This window comes from Erithacus rubecula (assembly GCF_903797595.1).
Source record: "Erithacus rubecula genome assembly, chromosome: 13".
In the NCBI taxonomy this organism is placed as follows: Eukaryota; Metazoa; Chordata; class Aves; order Passeriformes; family Muscicapidae; genus Erithacus; species Erithacus rubecula.
The window spans coordinates 7,505,498-7,525,655 of record NC_136665.1 but is presented as its reverse complement, the minus strand read 5'-3'; the positions used below and the strand labels follow the sequence as shown (position 1 = coordinate 7,525,655).

Below are 20,158 nucleotides of genomic sequence, written 5' to 3'. Positions count from 1 at the left end.
TCCCAAGTGTTTGCAGGAAACAACTGTTCCCCCAGCTACTAAATGAATGCATTAGAAGATGTGACACTTGTGATGAAAAAGGACAGAGGGATCTGAAGTGTTGCTGGTGGCAGGTCCTGTGTAAGAAAGGATCAACCAGCAGCCAGGGCTGTGGAATAGAGGTCAGACAGCCCAGGGCAGCAGGCTGTGCCCAGGAGCAAGGATAGGGATAAGGGCAAGGCAGGGAGGATGGGTCAGGGCAGCACTTTCCACAGCAGGTGTCCAGCCTGGCTCCCCCTGCCCTCTCTGCTGCTGCCATGGGTCAGAATTTGAAGCAGATGAGCAGGGAATTGAGCCAGGCACTCAGTGAGGAGGGAGGGGAGTGTGACTGAAAGGAGAGAAGACCATGGAGAGCAGCTCAGAACTGCTGCTGAAGGGCAGTGAGGTCACTGGGCTGGGCAGAAAGGCTTGGAAAGAACCTCCCACAGCTTTTCATAACCTCAAATGGCTCTGTCCAGACCATTTTACCTCATCACAATTCCATACACCCTGTCAAAAAAGGAAAATCATCACAAATCCAACATAAGCTTCCACAAGCCATAAAAACTGTACCAAATGTCCTCACCTTGCTGTCAACCAGCTGAGCCTTTGCCATCCCTATATCCAAAACCTCCATGGTCCATCCCAACACAGCACATCCCCCTCTACTCATCTTTTCTTTGCTGCAAAATTCTGGTTGGCATATGATGCTGAAAGGTCTTTGTCAGCAGGAGCTTCACACACACAATATCCATTAAACCTTTCACTAATATCTCTGATTGGCACCTCTTGGATGCACAGCAATATTTCTCTGAACACATGCTCCTCATTTCAAAAAGCTAACTGGACACAGAATAAGATCCAAAATATATTTTTTCTTTTTTTTACATCTCAATTGAATAGTCTGAAAGCTTTAAACCTAACTAGCCTTAAAACAGCTAAACAGCTGATGGTTTAAATCTGAAATCTAAAATGCATGAAAAGTAATAGTAAAATTATTGTTATTTAAATGTTGTCCTTTTTTAAAGAATCACGAACAAACTACTTATTTGAACTTGGTCTGCATGATTTTTGAAGAAAGACACCATCAATTTTCTCCTTTCTCTCAAGCTTTTCCCATAGACAAGTACATTTTCTAATCTTTTATTTCATGCACTTAAATCATTGAGTTTTGTGGAGCAAAACCCATGGCCTGATCTTAGACATGTTCCTTCACTAGGAGATTTTTTTGGGGTATTTTTAAAGGGGTATTTTTTGGCTCCCACAGCATAACCCACAAAACCAGTGATAAAAATGTGCACACCATGCATTATACTTAAGGTTGAATTGAAGAACTTTGAACAAAATTATTAAAGCATAAATACTAAACTACACATGCATTTAAATGTGCATATTTTATTTTTCCCCTCAGTCATGGCCACAAGTCTAGGTGCAGTACAGCCCAGAATGCTGTATTTCTAAGTCTGAAGGTTTTACTCATCATGGATTTGTCAAATTTTGAAATCTTCAGTTTTTATATTAAAAAGTAAACATTGACCTATTGTGCACTGTGCTGTCACCTGTTATTCATGGGAAAATAATTGCTTTTGTTTTTCCAAATTTTTTTTTTTTTAATTTGAGTTTAAAAGTCACTAGTGACTATTTCACAAGGAGAAGGTTCCAACTATCCATTAATTAAACATGCAAGTGTATTTTTATGATTAAAAAACTCAGTTCACTGAGTCCAGGCAAATCCTGTATATTATGAATTGACAAACCACAGCTGATGAAATGATGCATGAAAATGGAGACAGAAGCAAAATAACCTACTTGAACCCAGAGTATTTTCAGACAATAACCATTACCAGGTTTAATTAACTTTAACACAAAAGTGGGGGCTCCTTCTGTTTCGAGTTAATGAAGCTCAACACATGGACACTACAATTAGAGACAAAAGCATAAGTCTAAAGCAAGTTATATTTCAGGATTGAAATAATGAGCTTGGTATTTTAATTTCACAGTCAGCAATTATGTGAGATCCAGAAACAAAGACACAATATATGCAATGGAAACATTAAGGTACAAATGCAGCTGGTTTTCACTCAATATCTTTCTTATAAGCCAGAGGCAAGAGAATGATTTTTTTCCTACAATAAGCAGTATGTACAATACCCTGGAAATATTTCGACTATGATCATCTAAGATTTACTCACTTTCATACTACACAAGTCAGAAACGTGACCTCATCTAAAGCCCTGAACTGCTTAGTGACTCCTATCGTGCTTTTCTCATATATATTCATTAAATCTCTATCTATAATACTGTTATTTCCATTTAAAATTATTGTTGTGTAGCAAAAAAAAAAAAAAAAAAGCTGCTCTCCCACAAAAATGAATAAGCCTAGATCACTTCCACCCTTTTCAATAATTTGCCTATTCCTAAATACTAGGCTGGAAGAATATATGACCCTTAACATAATCTCATCACCAAGCACCTCCAAAGGAAAAAAAAAGCCACAAAAAGAGAAAAGATGGTCTGCCATTTATGTCTCCCATTTATAGTTTATTAAACCTAGAGATAATAGGAAAAAGGTGGAAAAAAGCAGAGAATGTCTGGGCTGTAGTATCAGATATCACTGCTTATTACTGGCTATCTGCCTAGTAATCATAAATCCATTGGGTAATATTCTCAAATCTTTTGCTTTTCAGGTAGGTGTGAGCCAAAAAGAAAAAAAGTTTAATTTTCTATGAAGAGCAGAAAACAGCAAGCACAGCACAACTGAGTACCAGGATGCATAAATATTCCTGATTACAGACCCTTGCACATAAAGCAAACAGGAAGAGTTTGAAGTTAACAGTGTGTACATCATGCAAAAGGTATCTCTGTCCCAAAAGATAGATATCACATAGACTATGAATGAACTGCTCCAATAAATTATATTATTCCTCAGAGGGAAGAGGAGAGCAATGTTATAAACAGTGACTTCAGAAAAGTGAGAACAATAGGGCATTGAATTTTGTAAGAGTGAATTAAGGATCTTTTTTTCCTGGAGGAGAGTTCAGTATCATTGACCAATGAGCCTTATAAATAAAACCATTAACTCCAGCACTGCCTGTTCCCCTAAGCACTTCAGCATCTTTCACTTGCAACATTCTGTACCTGCATTTAGTTTCTGATATAAGTACAAGTACACACAGAATTAAATAGAGGTTTCAAATAGATTTTTTTTTTAAATATACTTTCCAGAGAACTCAGAAAACACATGATCCTGGCAGAACACACATTTCAGACACACAGCTTTGATGAGAGACTGAGGGTGCCTTTGTAGAAGACTTTACAAATAGAAAACAACAATCACTGTACATCACCCCCTGATTGTGCTGTCAGATACTCACTGAATATCCATGGATAAAGGAAAGCTAAGCCAGAGCAGAATTTTTGAGATGAATCTTGATAGGATCAAACTCCTCAGATCTGTCACTTGCCTTTGGCAATCACTTAAACCAAGGAGAGTCATTTTCTTACAACATTCTCCCAGGTCTGGACAGGACTGGGAATGCAGGAATAATCCTGGCTGCCAGTGTGAGCCCTGCTGGTGCTGAGGACAGGGCAAAGGCACAGGACTCAGAGCTCTGCTGACCTTGTCTGCAGCACAAAGCTAAAAGCTAATTTAAAACCACTTTCAGAAGATGGCAAGCTTTCTATTTTTTTGTTTTCCTATGAGAGAGAGATGTCCAGTACTTTCAAGGCCACAAATTTGAACAAAAGAAGTCAAAAACCTGCCTACCATGAAGTGACTTTCAATGTCAAATTCCTGTTTGCTATCACCAATATGCCAAACATTAAGCACTGGCAACTCGAATTTCACCTTGTTTGTCATTTCTCTGGCTCTTTAGCTGCTTCCTTGGTTGGTTAGAATTGGAAATTGATAGGCCCATAAACATCTATGAGAGACACATTATTAAACACATCATCTCTGTCTGCTCTGACAACGATAAGCCAAGTTCTCTAAGGTTTACAGCAATCTCAAGGAGTGCATGTTTTTCAATAATATTGTGATCTTTTTTCCTCATCTATGCAGCGTTTCTCCCTCATTCCCACTGCATACTTGTTTTGCCCATCTTCTCTGAAACCTGTTTTAAAATCTTATTTGAATGATACCTACTCTTCTGCTCTCTCCAAAGTTTTTTTTTTTGAGTAGTTGAAAATGGTTTCTCCATTCTAGCCTCACTTTAAGCAAAGGTAATGGCTCTCAGAGAGACTTGCAAAAAGATTACTGTCAGTACTCTTGAAACACTAAGATATTAACACTTAACAGCTTTGCCTTTGCCTATTATTTAGTTATTTCTCCTTCTCCATCCTTCTTCCCAGCACTTTACAATCTTCTGACACTTAACCTTTTTCTGCACAGTTTCTGCTTTTTTCTGCATCCTTCACATCCTTCCTTTCATAAAACTAAGTTTGTCCAATTTAACCCGTTCTACCTACTGGTACATCCCTGCCCAGGCAGAATCACTTCTTCCCAAAGGACAGTCTGCTTTGAAATTCTCAGTTTAAACTGTGGCACACGTGGTACACACGCTGCTCTGACTGCAAGGAAAGGCAAAAATATTGGCTGGACCTATTCTGGTTTGGGCAGTCTTTGAAAGAATGTTGGGCATTTTGAGAGTAAATTGTCCTGGAGTCTCAGGTAAAGTTCTTGCAAGTTTACACTCACATTGTTTGATGAGACAAATTTCACTCTAATTTTAAGGATTAAGTACTTTTATTAATTTTCTGCTAAATGTTCATTTCATACTCTCTCTCCTTTTTCTCCCAACTACCTGCTTGAAAATGAATGTATCTGTATTCATGTGACTGGTTTCTTCTGGTACATCATTAATCCCTTATCTGAACAATACTTATTTATTCTATTGTATCAGAATAAGTTAAGAATTGCCTTGTAAAAACAATAAATGAAAGAATTTCATGTTGCAAACAACAAGTTGTTTTTATCACTATTCTAAATAAAATTTCTATTTTATTTTTAAAACCCATACGTTTGTGTGAATATGCAAGAATCTAAGCTTGTAGTTCTTTTAAATATATATTTAATATTTACAAGATGCATACAAAGAGCATTAAAAACACAACCTGGAGATACTTAATGACTAAACAATGGGAAAGGAAAAGCTGTATAGGCAGTATCTGTGTGTAAATACTTTCTGTTCCATCTTATTGGTGCTGTTAAATGAGACCTGTTAATCTTCTTAGTTTTGGAAAACACATTTCTTTTTTGCAGAATTGTGCCAGAGAGGGAAAGATTTATGCTGCTGTTCAAAGCTATCCTCTGAATCAAGTAGGAGAGACACTCAGATTAGAGCCTCTGAGATCCAAAACGACTGCCCCATCCATCAGGCTTTTCTGAGCTGAGTGTCTCACTAACTCTTCTGCTGAATGGTTTCATGTAATACAAATAATTTAATATTCACTAGAGAAGCAACTTGAACAGGTTGCTCATATCCTGAGAGCCCCACCTATGTGATTATGACTTGCTGTAAAGGAGAAGTTTCTCTTGCTCAGGAAAACCTTTGGGATGTCTCAATGTTTAATCAGAGAACTTGAAATTTTGAAAACACTCATGGGATGATAAAAATATTTCCTTCTCATTGCTAGTAGCAAGCAAACATAATAAAGGACCAAATAAATAGAAAAGGTAAAATCTCAGGAAAACAGCATTATCAGCCCAGTCATACAGTTATTTGGCAACTCCAGGTTTCAGATTTCTGTAATTTACAGCACATATCATGAGGCAAAAGCACCGTGTCCATATTTGATGGATAGAACTGAATTTATAGAGTGTTCTTCAGCACACACCTCACACACTTCAGATAGAGACTGCTGCTCTGGGAGAGGCTGGCAAGAATAAATCCAGAAATGTCTGGGAACTACTTCTGGCTTAAGGCTACCAAGAGGAAAAGTCTTGTAGCTCAAGTGAGAAATACCAACCTCCAGAAATCTGTGCCAAACTTCCTCAGAAGCAGAGAAAATTATTTGCAGTGACAAATTCAGACCAGAGCTGTCAGTTCCTCTGCTGTCAAGCCCTGTGCAGACAGGGCAGCACTGAACCAGACAGGCAGAGAATTGCTGCTCTTTTTGGATGGGTCCCTGTATAAGGCAGAACCACACCAAAATTGCAAAATTGCTGAAACATCATCTCTCCTGCATCTCTGCTTCTGAGACAGCAAGTTAAACTCTGCTCTTCTGTGCTCAAAGTCACTTCTTATCAACAGAAGTTATGAACAAACAATATAAAACCACTCTAGTTATTTGCATTTGATTAGTTTGTAGTAAGAGAACGTAGTTCTTAGTAAGATGAATGTGTGGAAGGAGGAAAAGTAATAGAAATTATCTACTGATCATAGCTGTCTTAAAACTTCAAAAAATAATCTCTCAGTGCTCAAAAATCCTCAAACTACAAAACTCCAAAGTGCAAAAAAATAACTAATTTATATTCATTTATCATCAGAAGATGAGCTAAAATATTGCTAGCCTGGCTTCACGGAACCTTGTTTCTCTTCTTCTCTTCACTTGCCACAGAGTCAGAAATATAAAAGCTTTGAAATTAAAATAACCACAAGGATGCATGGCCTCTCTTTCTCTGTACTCTCTTTCTGATACTTAATCCCTGCCATGCATGCAGAGTAAAGGCCAAGAGGAAGTCTTCCTCTGAAGATTGCTTTGTACATGAATTCTGCTGCATTTTTTAACCAGTTATATCTGAATTTACCGATGCCTTGATAGTTTCATTGCCATTTCAGTTTTCCTCTTGCCAACCTCAACAAATAAATAGGAAAGAGTAGACAAGCTAAAATGCTCTCCAATGAAAGGGCTGAAAATCTGAAAATCAATTTGTTGCAGTATTAGAGCAGTTGGGAACTCCTTAATTTGGGCTCACAGGAATCAGTAAGAATAATACAAAACTAAGAACTGCAAAGAGGAACCTTTTATCTCTTTCAGGGAAAAAAATGGTAGTATTTTATGAAAGAAAAAAACACCAAAAGAAAAACTAAGTCCAAATAAAATCTCCAACAAAAGCTTTTATGATTCAAATGTGGCTGTTGGGCCCTGCAGTTCATTAGCTCACTAGACTCTGACATTTCTGTAAACTTTTTCCTTCCTTTTAGCTTTTGAACCATACTGTAATTCCTAAGAGTTTGGGCCTTTGGTGATGAGTCAGTTTTTAAGGACATTCTGAACCCTATGCTTACTTTCTTTCCTTGATCTCCCTTATATTTTGACCAGTATGGAAAAATTAAAACTATTCAGATGAAGAGCAGCATTTTACAATCCTAGCTGTATCCAAACCATGCCTCCAGCTGGATGAACAAAACCACAGAGACCCAAGAGGCAGAGTGAGAAGGAGACAATTCCCAGAGAGCAGATCCTGGGTGAGGCACCTGGGGAAAAGGCTCCAGAGGCAGATTTACAGATGAATAAACTCTAGTGCTGTGCAACTGCTTCTGCAGGGGTTGTGCAGAAGTTTACAGCTCAGATTTGTGTGAGATAGGGATCTCTTCCTCCTCTTGCCTTGCTGGAAGCCTGAGCTGCTGTGTCCACATCCCACCCAAACAGAGCTGAGAGCACTTGGACCTGCAAAAGGTTTCAAACACAGTCTAAAAAGGAATTTTGGCTGTTTCCACTGGTAAGCTTGGAGATGAGACAGACTGAATTCTGATTTAGAAAATAAGCAGCTTGGATAAATAATTCATGCAGTACATCAAACTTCAGACGTTGCACTGCTATTTTAAATGCACTTTTCAAAAAAAAGTAATTTCAATCGCTGGTAACAAGTGCTTGAAATCTAACAGGTTTCCTTTTCCCATGCAAGAGCTGACTTCAGACTACTGGACATTATTCTAACAGCTAAAAAAATATTAATAGACTGTAAATCTAGTAATCATGTGCCTCATGCAGTATCAGTGAGGTAATAAATACACAAACAGACTTGTCTGAAATACTAACATAAAAGTAATGAATGTGTTATAAAAGGAGTTTCATTAGATTATGTGGAATAGCTGCTCTCAATTATCTTTTGTCCTTGTATTTTTCAATACCTGATGTCAATGGAATTATCATCTATTTGTTTAAATTTTTATTAAATCCCTAAGTATTTAATAATCCATATTTATAAAATGTTGTCTGATATCATTATACTAAATAAACATTTAGGTCAGTTGTGATTTTTTTGTTGTTTGTTTTTTTTTTTTTTCCAGTAGCAACAATTTATGTAATGATTTTTTATCTATATTTAAGCTCTATCTAACAGCTGAATTGCAAAATTAGAAGTCAGGCAGCTTCCCTTAAACAATAAACTATTGAGTAATATTAACAGTTGGAGGATTATACCCAGCAACTGCAAACTACATGAACTGGACAAATTTTATTCCTCAGCCCTCTTTTACTATTTGTGCTTTCTCCTAAATATCTGAAGTCATACTTTTTGTAGATTTTCAAAATATGAATAAAAAAGTGCATTGTTCACGTGTGTAAACCACTGGAAATCCCTTAACTTTCCAACTGCTGATTTCACAGGACTTTTTATGTAGCCAACACACATAGTCTGAGAGTAAGGATGTGATTTTTCAAGGACACAAAATGCAATTTGGAGTTAACAGACAGCAAAATCTGGCAGACAGGTACCTAACTCTGGTATAGTTTTGTAAACCTTTTCCTTAAGGCTCAGCCATATGTTACAGATCTTAGAAAAATGAATAATGAAAAACAGCCTTACACCAGTATTCCTATTTTATCCCACTAAATTAACTTTAAGAGTATTCTTAAAAGAAACTAATCTTTTTCTAAAAGCTCTTTGATTAATGCTCTTCTAGTCTTCGGGCATAAAACTGGAATAAGGTCAATTATCTTAACACACTGGCACTTGAATCTCTCCTATCTTATACAGAAAGCAAAACTACAACAACCAGAAAAATAAAATTTTGTAATTCTGGTGCATCAACTAAGCACCAGCTTTGATTTGAGCAGAAAGACATAACCTTGCTTTTTTATCATCACATCACACACATGCAGAGAAAACTCAGCAGGAATATAAAGCAAATGAACTAATGAACTTAATTAACACACAGAAAATAAAAGAACTACCCTGCAGATGTGTATTTGTAGTGAAATCAGTCAGCAAATGAACAGTAGTCATGGCAAAACTTTATATGACTTCCTCCTGTCACTGGGGTCAGAAGTACAAAAACTGGATAGGAACTAAGTTGTTAAAAAGCTTCCTTCTAAAATTAATGGATTCTTTTGTTTGTAAGAAGCAAAGCACAATTTATTTAGAACTCCAGAACCAGTCCCCACAGCCAAGCATCCACCTCCTTAGATTATGGGAACCCAGAAGGAGCCCAAGGCTGCCAGAGGGATCCTGCCCTGCCTCTGTCCCAGTGGAGACAGCACAGGTGAGTGTGCACAGAGCTACAGTGACACAGGTGAGTGTGCACAGAGCTACAGTGACAGGTGAGTGTGCACAGGGTTACAGTGACACAGGTGAGAGTGCACAGAGTTACAGTGACAGGTGAGTGTGCACAGAGCTACAGTGACAGGTGAGTGTGCACAGGGTTACAGTGACACAGGTGAGTGTGCACAGAGCTACAGTGACACAGGTGAGTGTGCACAGAGCTACAGTGACAGGTGAGTGTGCACAGGGTTACAGTGACACAGGTGAGTGTGCACAGAGCTACAGTGACACAGGTGAGTGTGCACAGGGTTACAGTGACACAGGTGAGTGTGCACAGAGCTACAGTGACAGGTGAGTGTGCACAGGGTTACAGTGACAGGTGAGTGTGCACAGGGTTACAGTGACACAGGTGAGTGTGCACAGAGCTACAGTGACAGGTGAGTGTGCACAGGGTTACAGTGACACAGGTGAGAGTGCACAGAGTTACAGTGACAGGTGAGTGTGCACAGAGCTACAGTGACACAGGTGAGTGTGCACAGAGCTACAGTGACAGCACAGGTGAGTGTGCACAGGGTTACAGTGACACAGGTGAGAGTGCACAGAGTTACAGTGACAGGTGAGTGTGCACAGAGCTACAGTGACAGGTGAGAGTGCACAGAGTTACAGTGACAGGTGAGTGTGCACAGGGTTACAGTGACAGGTGAGTGTGCACAGGGTTACAGTGACACAGGTGAGTGTGCACAGGGTTACAGTGACAGGTGAGTGTGCACAGAGCTACAGTGACAGGTGAGTGTGCACAGGGTTACAGTGACAGGTGAGTGTGCACAGAGCTACAGTGACAGGTGAGTGTGCACAGGGTTACAGTGACACAGGTGAGTGTGCACAGGGTTACAGTGACACAGGTGAGAGTGCACAGAGTTACAGTGACAGGTGAGTGTGCACAGGGTTACAGTGACACAGGTGAATGTGCACAGGGTTACAGTGACACAGGTGAGTGTGCACAGGGTTACAGTGACACAGGTGAGTGTGCACAGGGTTACAGTGACAGGTGAGTGTGCACAGGGTTACAGTGACACAGGTGAGAGTGCACAGAGTTACAGTGACACAGGTGAGTGTGCAGAGTCACAGTGACACAGGTGAGTGTGCACAGGGTTCCAGTGATAACACAGGTGTTTCTGTGAACTATAACAAGACAGTTCACATCTTAGGAAACACATCCCCAAGCACAGAGGTAGTAAAAGACCAGGATGCCAAATTTCAGTTAGCAATAATTATAAATTATTTGAATTTTTTTTAATAGATCATCTAGCAGAAGATGTTACCTTCCTTATTATCTTTCTCAATTTTTTTTTTACTCTGGCAAATAGCTAAGCCAAGAAAACTAAAGATTGTAGAATCAATCCAAAACCTGCAGCAGTCAGTATTCTTGTACTCTTGCTGGGTATATGAGAATGGCAGTTGAAGCTGACCTCTATGTTGGGGGATTTTCCATTTTGTTAAAGTCACAAAATCAGGGGAATGGCTTCATTTCAAACAAAGGTGAGCACAGAGACATTCCCATACAAAGGAAGAGAATTCTTTACACCTGTGAATATATTGTGACAGGACAACTTGCTTAGTAATACAAATGGTAACTTACTGTACGTCTCCAAATACATTAGGCATGACTAAAGAAATTCCTCTGATAAACTTGAAAATAATATTTAATAACACAGAATTTGCATCCACACCCATGATGTAAGAAAACCCTGGACTGAGACTCAAATATAAATAGCATTTAGATGGCTATTTCCTTAAAGCCTCACATCCTTAGCAGAAAAAAAATGAATCTCCCAAACTCCAAACATTACAAGGTAAATCTTAAAAGTCTGCTTTCACTGATTCATAGTTTGGCCATTACTCAAACATGCCATGTATAATGCTGATGAGTTAAACATCACATCAACCATTTTGATTTATTCCTTTCAATTCCCTGGGAATTTTATTTATGTTTATAACCACAAGGTTGGTGGTGCCAATAGATTCAATCCAGGGATAGACAGTTGAATGCTTAGACTATTACAGAGAATTACAGTGTATTGATTAGAATACCTATGGAATAACTAAGGTCAAAACTAAAAATGTTACTAAGAAAAATGCCCAGAAGGGATGAGGTTTAATCTAACCATATAGTCCAGTTTCAGCATTGCTGAAGAGAACATCAGCAGTCTAAAAGGTGAACTCCTATAATTAGTATTTTATTTAAGTTGGTGCTTTTATACAGTCAATAAAAATATTAATATTATTTTATTTCTCCTTTTTATCATTTTTATGTACTAAAACAATATTATCTATGCTGTTCTCAGGACACAGAAGATCAAATCCACCACAGTGTTTCTGTGAACTATAACAAGGCAGTTCACATCTTTGGAAACACACACCGCACAGAGAAAATCGAAGATCAGTAGGCCAAATTTCAGTTAAACAATAATTATAAATTATTTCATTTTTCTTTTTTTACTAGAATATCTCCTAGCAGAAGATGTTATCCTCTTTTTTAGCTTCCTCCGAAGCAAAAAAAAAAAAAAAAAAAAAAGTGTTTTCTGAATTTCCAGAGTATCTGAGCACAAAGAGCACAGGCTGATGCTGTATCACATATCTCTAATTCAAAGCATTTAATCCCATCTTCCACAAGTCGGCCAAAGCAATACAAATGCCGAAAAATTCCTCTTTGATAGCAGAATTGTATACACTGTACATTATATAAGCCTTCTGTCCCCTTCCACTTGAATGTACACTATCAAATCACCCTGGCCATTACTTTCTATTGAACAGATGGTATTATGAGATTTTTGATAAAGAACAACAATCACCCAGCAAGGGTTGCAAAGGGGTCGCTGAAACCAAGATTAACAATTGATTAGCTTTAATGGACCGTGACAGTAATAAACAACAGAGCTCCACACAAAGATTTGATTGTCCTGTTAATGCTGCTGACACAAATGGCTTTTAACTGGCTTCCTGAAAGTGTTAATATGGCCAGAGCCTCGGCAAATGAAGGACTTTGTCAAAGTGAGAACTGTCCTGCAGTGAAGAAGCATTTACTGCAGCCCTCTAAAACATCTTCTATAAAGTGTGTTTCTGATTTATTCAGATAATGATTCCTATTTCTCCAAGGCTTAAAGTTCAACAAAATGAAACAGCACACCCCTGCAAGGCTGGCATATAATAGAAGTCTAAAGCATTTGAATACAGAACCCAGCAGTCCTTGCATATGCAACAATAATGAGAATTATCATTTTCTGTGGGCTCATTTTATCCTTACTCCAACCTGGGCTGACAGATCTCACTACCACAGCCTTCTAAACTCAAATTTTTTATGCTTGGTTCTGATAAATTGACTCTATTTTTTCTTCTCTTCTGCACAGAAATCAGTAATTTACATGATATTTTCATGAAAATAAAGTGGTTTGTGATTACTGGAAGTAACCATGGTAAAATATGAAAACAGAACTTAACAGATCTGTTTATTTCTTAGATACACATATGGGAAAACGTCTATGGAAAAAGCCTCTGCTTCCTTTAATTTGTTAAGCCCAAGATTTAAATAGACTTATGGCAAATATTCATAGAAGGTTTTAAAATTAAAACAAGGTAGAGGGAAAGTAGACAAAACTCCATCTAACACGACATTCAAGAAACCATGGATATAGGAATTTAATTAAAGGTAAGGAGGAATTTACTCATCTGAGCATTGAGTAAGACTTTCTGTTAAACTTCCAATATCAGGTTAAATTATTTGGTTTCTAAAATCAAAATTTTTTTTCTTTTTTTTTTCTTCTTTTTAAAATTATGTGTCTGATTTAAGCAAAAGCTTTTGTTTGAAGCATTGTTATCTGTGAGCTGCCACGGTGCTGCTCCCTCCCGTGTTGTGCCTAAAGCAACACAGACAGTGGTGCAGCTCTCAGGGCTCCTAGGAAAGGGAAAAACCAGCGTTTGCTCCAGATACAGATCCACACACAAACCACTTGCACAGATCAAGGTCATGCTAATCCCATCCCTGTGGGTCCCACCCCATCTGCAAATTCTGCTCTCTGCAGAGCAGCTCCTCACCAGCACACTGCAGAGGCACAACACCAGGCTAATTGCTGTGTTCAGAAATCTAACCCTCACTGACATGCAAGGGAATTTAAATGAAATCTCTCCAAGAGTAAAAGCCACCTACTTGGTGTCCCCACACAGGCACTAAGTGCATAACCTGTCAAAATACTGAGCCAACCTTCATTAATTCCATTTTCTGTAATCAGCATCCTTCTATTATTCACATTCTTGGCTTTCTACATCAGCTCTTCAAGCAAGCTATTGTATAAACAATTATATATATTCTAATGATAAACATTCAAGAAAGTAATTATTTACTACCTGCAAGTCAGCATCAAATTCATGTTTCAGGTAAGCATCTTCTGCAGCTTCAACAAGACGCTGAAAAAAACAAAAAAGGTGTGTTTTTGAAATAATGGAGAACAACTTTATAACCAGGTATAAAAACAGATTGCTTGAGCATTGTGCAATTTATCTGCTCTCATACATCATTGAAAAGAAATAAATAATCCAGATTTAAAATAAGAAATAAAGGACAAAGTTTTTAAACATTAAGTACCCACTGTATGTGGTGCAAAACTCTAAAACAGCTCATCTGTTAAAAAATATAGAAATAAAAAAGTCTCTTTTTCCACCAGTGCTCAGCTTCCTGTAGCTCCTATTCTGAAATTATTTTTTGAGAGAACAAAAACAAAATTGAATTCACATGGACTTTATTTTGCACATAGGAGCCCTTTTCAAATGTACCTTAACATTAAAATAGGAGGCATTCCCTAAATGTACTTGATTTCAAAAAATGGACATTAAAATGAATTTCTAAATTACACATCAACTATAACTTAAATGGAAAATAAAGTCTTGGTTTGTTTAGCAAGCACACTAAAATACTACCTTAACATGGTGCATTATCACAAGATTTTTCTGCAATTAGAGAAGTAACATTTACTGAATGGCAGCAATTCCATAGTATTTTTGCCCTCTTAACAATATCCAGAACTCCTTGTAGTAGTTATTGCCCCTCACCATTATCATCTGAGATGAAAAACACACCAAAACACAGCTACCTGAACCATTTAATTCATAGAGGGGTTTGCTACAAATACTCTATTGGGAAATGACATTACACCCTTTCTAAGGTTTTACTCAGGGTTCTTTATACTTCACAGTATTTTAACCATGGAAGAGACTCCTTCCTCCGGTTTTCATTTAATCCACCTGAACATTCATATATGTACAAGCCAAAATCAAACAAAGAATATTCTTTGTCTTTTATTTTCTTTGCTCTATCAGATACTGGTGCACATAGATATTTCCACATCACAAAGCAAGGTCCAGACTCTCATTAATACAATACTCAGAGTGGGCAGCCGTGCACACTTTTTTTTTTTTTTCTCCCTTTTCATAACAGTTTGCACATTTATCAAGTCTTTGGATATAAATCAAAATGAAATCAGAATTCATATTGATTGCTATACAGTTTGAGCTATAATGGAAACTCAACCAAGAAAAATATTTCTGGTTGCCAATGCAGAACAAATGGCTGAGCAGAGCCACGGGGGCTGCAGGGAGGGTTTGTGCAGAGCAGCAGCGAGTCCTGCCTTCCCTGGCTCTGCATCCCCTCTGCCACTCACACACAGCCAGCACAAGACCCAAAAAACCCTGGCCTCTGCTGGCTCCTGCCCCCTCCCTGCACACCCCAGGGGGAGCCTCTCCAGGCTTTTCTTTGGTGCAGAATTCCAACCTCAAACGTACAATTAAAAACTGGAAATACTCCTGATACCTCGGCTGATACAGGGAAGCAAAGGTTACCTTCCCAGAGCCCTGTGCTGGGAGCACCCACTGACATCTCACTGGTTCCAGCTTTGAACAGCTCATCCCAGGAAAACCCAGCTGGTCACAGCAAACCCATTTCACCCAAACTGGAACTGAACTGGTTCCAACACGGGGCAAATCAAACCAGACCTGAACTGGCAAAATGCCCGAGCTCACCTTCCTGGGATAAAAGAACCCGAAAATAACAACACATCCCAACCCACTGCAGGAGGGAGATCCATGGAAAAACACTGCAAATAAAACTGTGAACTTCTGTGTCATTGTTCCCACTGCTCCTGTACTATTTAATAGTACCAAAAACAGACCTTACAATGTGAAACACTAATGAACGCTCATTTGAGCCACAAATTTTTGTCTTCAGAATCTAAAAAGGAAATAACACAAATTTTCTCCTCTGAGGGGAAAGCTTTACAGCAACTGAAACAAATCTATACACATTTGAACATTCTCAGAAGCCCATCTTTATTCAGCATGCTATGAGGATTTTACAAATATAGCCCTCATTTTTCAAGCATGAAAAAGCCTTTTATGTAAAATAACTACTCTAATTCAATGCATTACTGCAGATGTGTTTTCCCTTATTATAAAGCCATAGGTGTATTACTACTCTGTGTTCACCTGATACAAAAGTTCATGACTGATGAGCTTGGGAGTAAAAAAGTGAAAGGATCAAAAAAATTCTTCATACAGAAAAGAATACAAGGAAAAGAAAACCATGTTTTTCTTTCTGTGCTGAAATACTTACTTAATCATCAAAAGAAAAATTATTATAGCATTTCATAAGATACTGAAGTGATATTAGATATCAGTGTGTAGCAGGCAAGAAAAATAATTCATGGCTTCTTATATAGTTTGTATTGATCCCAATGTGTTTCAATTACATTTTTGCCTCAGTGAAATAAATTTAAACTAAGATTTATCCCCTCTTGTAAGAAATAACTAGAGAAGCATAAGATGGACAATAGTAGAAACATCTGGTAACAAGAGCAGCCCAGAAATAAAAAGTACTGCTTGTTATTTTATTGAATTATTCATTAAAATTTCAGTTGTTACTTTTATTTTTTTAATGTACATTTCATCAACATTCTCTACAAGAAACTCAATGACAAAGAAGTGAAGAGTGTATTGACAGGATTTTTTTATTGAAGCTATAGGAGCAAACATGTGCTTTGCCTCACAAAACTAAATAAAAAATTAAACTTCTGGTACATGAAATGAAAAAAAATGCAAGCATATGCTGCATTTTCTATGTATCAGTCCTTAACCATAGTTTGCTTAAAGTATCTCAACACCATTATGAAGGAAACGATGAGAAATCTGGGAAAGCTACAGAGAAGGAAAGCCAATAACAAGCCCAGCTCCACAAAATGATGTATTAGTGGATATACACAAATTATATTGGAATGAAGAAATTGAATGCAAATGTTTCATGGGGTTTTGTTGTGTTTAGGGGGGTGGGTGGTTGGTTGGATTTTTTTTTAAAGAGGTCCCCAAAGGGATGAAGCACGATAGAAGAAATTCCTTCACCACTCTCCAGGCAAAAACATAAAAACCACATGCAATACTACAACTTCTTTATATGGAGACAAAATAATCCCTTTTAAAATATTTTAATAACTGAGCAGTTATCTAACAATGCGTCTCAACATTAGCATGATTAGCAATTTCAGCTTAATAGTTTATAATGACACTCTTAATAGAAATGCCAATATATTTCCATTTGAGTAACCATAGTCTCAAATCCTTGCTGTAGCAAGTAAATGCTTCCCAAGCTGTGGTTATCCTGAAGGGAGTTATCTGCATGCACTTACATGGAGTAAATTATGAACACAGGGTGAGAATTGGTACACTCACACCATTCTAGGGTGCTTTTAGAAAAATTTAGCCCTAAATGTGGAAAAGTGTGTGTGTACACCTGAACAGGCATGTCAAGAGCAGCACCACAATCTTTAGACAAAGCAATTATAATGTTCTAAGTTACAAATCCATTGACAAAATAGACAATAGACAAAAACATGAGAAAGATGAACTGCCTGACCCAGAATATAACAATGCAGCATGGATAAAAACAGGGCATGAGGCAGGAGATGAACAAATAACAAACACAAAAAACCTCAAGATGGTCACCAAAACATAAGGTGAATGTTTTGTATATTCAGCTGTACTGATACCACAAATAACAGAAAAAGTTGAAAGATGAAGAATAAATGTTCATGACCTCACAGTATTTTTTTTTAATAAATCACTGAGCTATCTCTCAAATTACCCAACAAGGTAATTTTCTTGACAAATGATATTATAATTTCAGTGAACTGATATTCCCAGATAAATTCTCTTTCAAGTTAGGTTGTTATAGATAATGAAATAGAATGGATGAGGTGCAAGAAGAATCCAACAAAAAGCAAGGAGGGAAAGAAACAGAAATGGAGAGGAAAGGTGAAAATAAAAGTTGCAAATAATGATTTAAAGAAAAAAACAACACAAAACATCCAGAGGGTAGAGTAGTTGTTTTAGCTTCTGAGATCTTTTCTCTCTTCATTTGCTTTCTAAGGGTTTTTCATTACTTCTTAATGATTTTCCTTCATTAGAATTCCATTTTGAAGTTAGATTAAATAAATTCATAAGCATAACCAAATTTGAAACAGTTTCTGGACTCTTGAACTGTAGAGGGTTACTAATCTTTATCCATAAATGCTCAGTGAAGTTATCCCCTTCTGTCTTTTCAGCTATGAAATCTTAAGAAAAAAAATATTTCACTGTTTCCTTTCTATTTTTCTAAGATGAACCTACTGCAACACATAAAACCAGAAATGCTTCTCGATGTTGCTCTTCTCAAAATCAAACTGTTACAAATCACAAAAAAGGACAGAAGATGGCTCTAATTTAATTATAACTAGTATTAGCTAGGTTCTAGTATCATCTCAGTCCATAACATAAATAGTTCATATTCTATAATACCAATTTAATAACACTTCATTCAAATAATGCACTGACATATCACAGGCATTAAAGAAGTGTAGACAAACCTGTTGGCTGCTCTTATATTCCAGCATCAAATGCACTGAACCAACAGCAAAAAATAGCCTTGAAGCCCTAACAAACTTTCTCATTATTTCCCATGGCATCAAATATGTTTGAAGTTCCTAAAAAACTTGAATATAACGTCAAGGTTGATTTGAGATATGTTTTAAAAGAAAAAGTAATAATAATCATTTGTGTCACTTTAAAAGACCTGGCTCTCTGACTCCTATGCATGGAATTGTAACTAAGATTTCTATCTTAATCAAATATAATGAACTTTGTTAAGAAAAACAGCAGATAACAAGAAAGGAAAACGTATGCCTCTTTTTAAAATCATATTTCTTTCATATCATGTAGGCAAGGTTCCTGGTACATTACCAGCCCAAAACCAGCAGCATTCCGTATGCAGAAACATCAGTTTTCTGTGTGCACAAAATATTTACAACTACCAATAGTTACTCTTCTTCAGGTGAAATATTCAGTGCAATTTTAATAACCTTACTATCCATTTGCATGTCTAATTTCCAATCAAAATTTACAGTAATTGACTGTGAATATGCCAAAAATATTTCCTAAAGTGCTGCCAGATAACTATTTAAACATAGTTCAGCAGTTGAAAGTATTCCTGGGAGAGAAATGAGATTGTGTTTCCATCATCAGAGCAATTTTCTGCACTGGCTTCTCCGTGAGAAACCCACGCCGTGCAAGTGGGAGCACTCAGCAATAGATCACTAAACCCTAAAAACATTACCCAGGTACCTTCCTGTGACTTCCCCATTTTGGGGTTCATTTCAGATGTGAAAAAGGGGTTTTCCTCTCCAGGAAATCTGTAAGGCTGCAGGTGCTTTGAAAACTTCTGAAAAGGCAGGGCTATTTTGAGAGAGAGAGCAAGATTAATTAGCATTAAGTGAGCTTAGGTAATATTCTGGCATGGTGCTAATTCTTCTGCATGTCCTCTATACTTCCCTCAGAGTTCTGGGGTTTGCTCCTTTCACAGCTCATTTAGCAGACAAGGTAAAGAAGCCAAGAGGGATTTTGATGTTGCTCCTCAGTCTCACTTTTATTTCCCATGCCCAAACCCAGTACCATATCAGATAGCAATGAATGCCCTGCTGTGCAAACAGGCTTCCCAATCCCAAGGTTTTATCCCAAAAAGCTTTGCACATGTTTGCCATAGCCCGTGGAGCAGCGTCAGACACTGATGCTGACCTTAGAGGAACATTTGCTCCTCCCAGGAGCACTCAAGGCTCTCCATGGGGCAGTGGCACCAGGATGGAGTTTGGTTCAGCCCTTGAGGATGGGGACACACAAACACACACTGAAGGTTTCCTCTTTTCAGAAAGTCTGGCAGTGTGTTTTATACCCCAGATTGTTCTCCTCAGCTGTGGTATTTTCTAAGAAATGTTAGCACTAAGATTGCTGTTGCTGTAACTAAGATGCACCAAAAATTATTTAGTGCCTGCTACCTTGCTATTCAAATTCCTAGTGCTTGTGGCTTAAGCTAGATATGAATCTTGCAACTAATGCCATACAAAAACTGGCTGCTCTGAGACTACTATCAAATTCCACTGCAGCCCAGCCAGACAATGCTCAGCCACACTAAGTGCAGCAAAGCACAATCAAAGCAGAAATTACAAATAAAGGATAAAAATAAATTAAAAGCTTAGCATATGCAATTATCGCAAATAACTTCAATTATCCACTTATATTCATTCAAAACTGGCAGATATTCAGGTTGATTGTTGTTAGAGTGCTAGCTGGTTTTTTGAAGCAACAAGA

General features: G+C 37.6%; 1 protein-coding gene across 2 annotated transcripts in view; it reads right to left on the bottom strand.

Annotated features, from left to right (window-relative positions):
• CACNA2D3 (calcium voltage-gated channel auxiliary subunit alpha2delta 3) overlaps nucleotides 1–20,158 on the bottom strand; it is a 378,091-nt gene that overhangs the window by 244,532 nt on the left and 113,401 nt on the right. For both annotated transcript variants that reach the window (XM_079316838.1, XM_079316837.1), the window contains exon 4: nucleotides 13,847–13,906. In XM_079316838.1, the coding sequence (XP_079172964.1) occupies nucleotides 13,847–13,906 (60 nt within the window). The remainder of the gene's footprint in view (nucleotides 1–13,846; nucleotides 13,907–20,158) is intronic.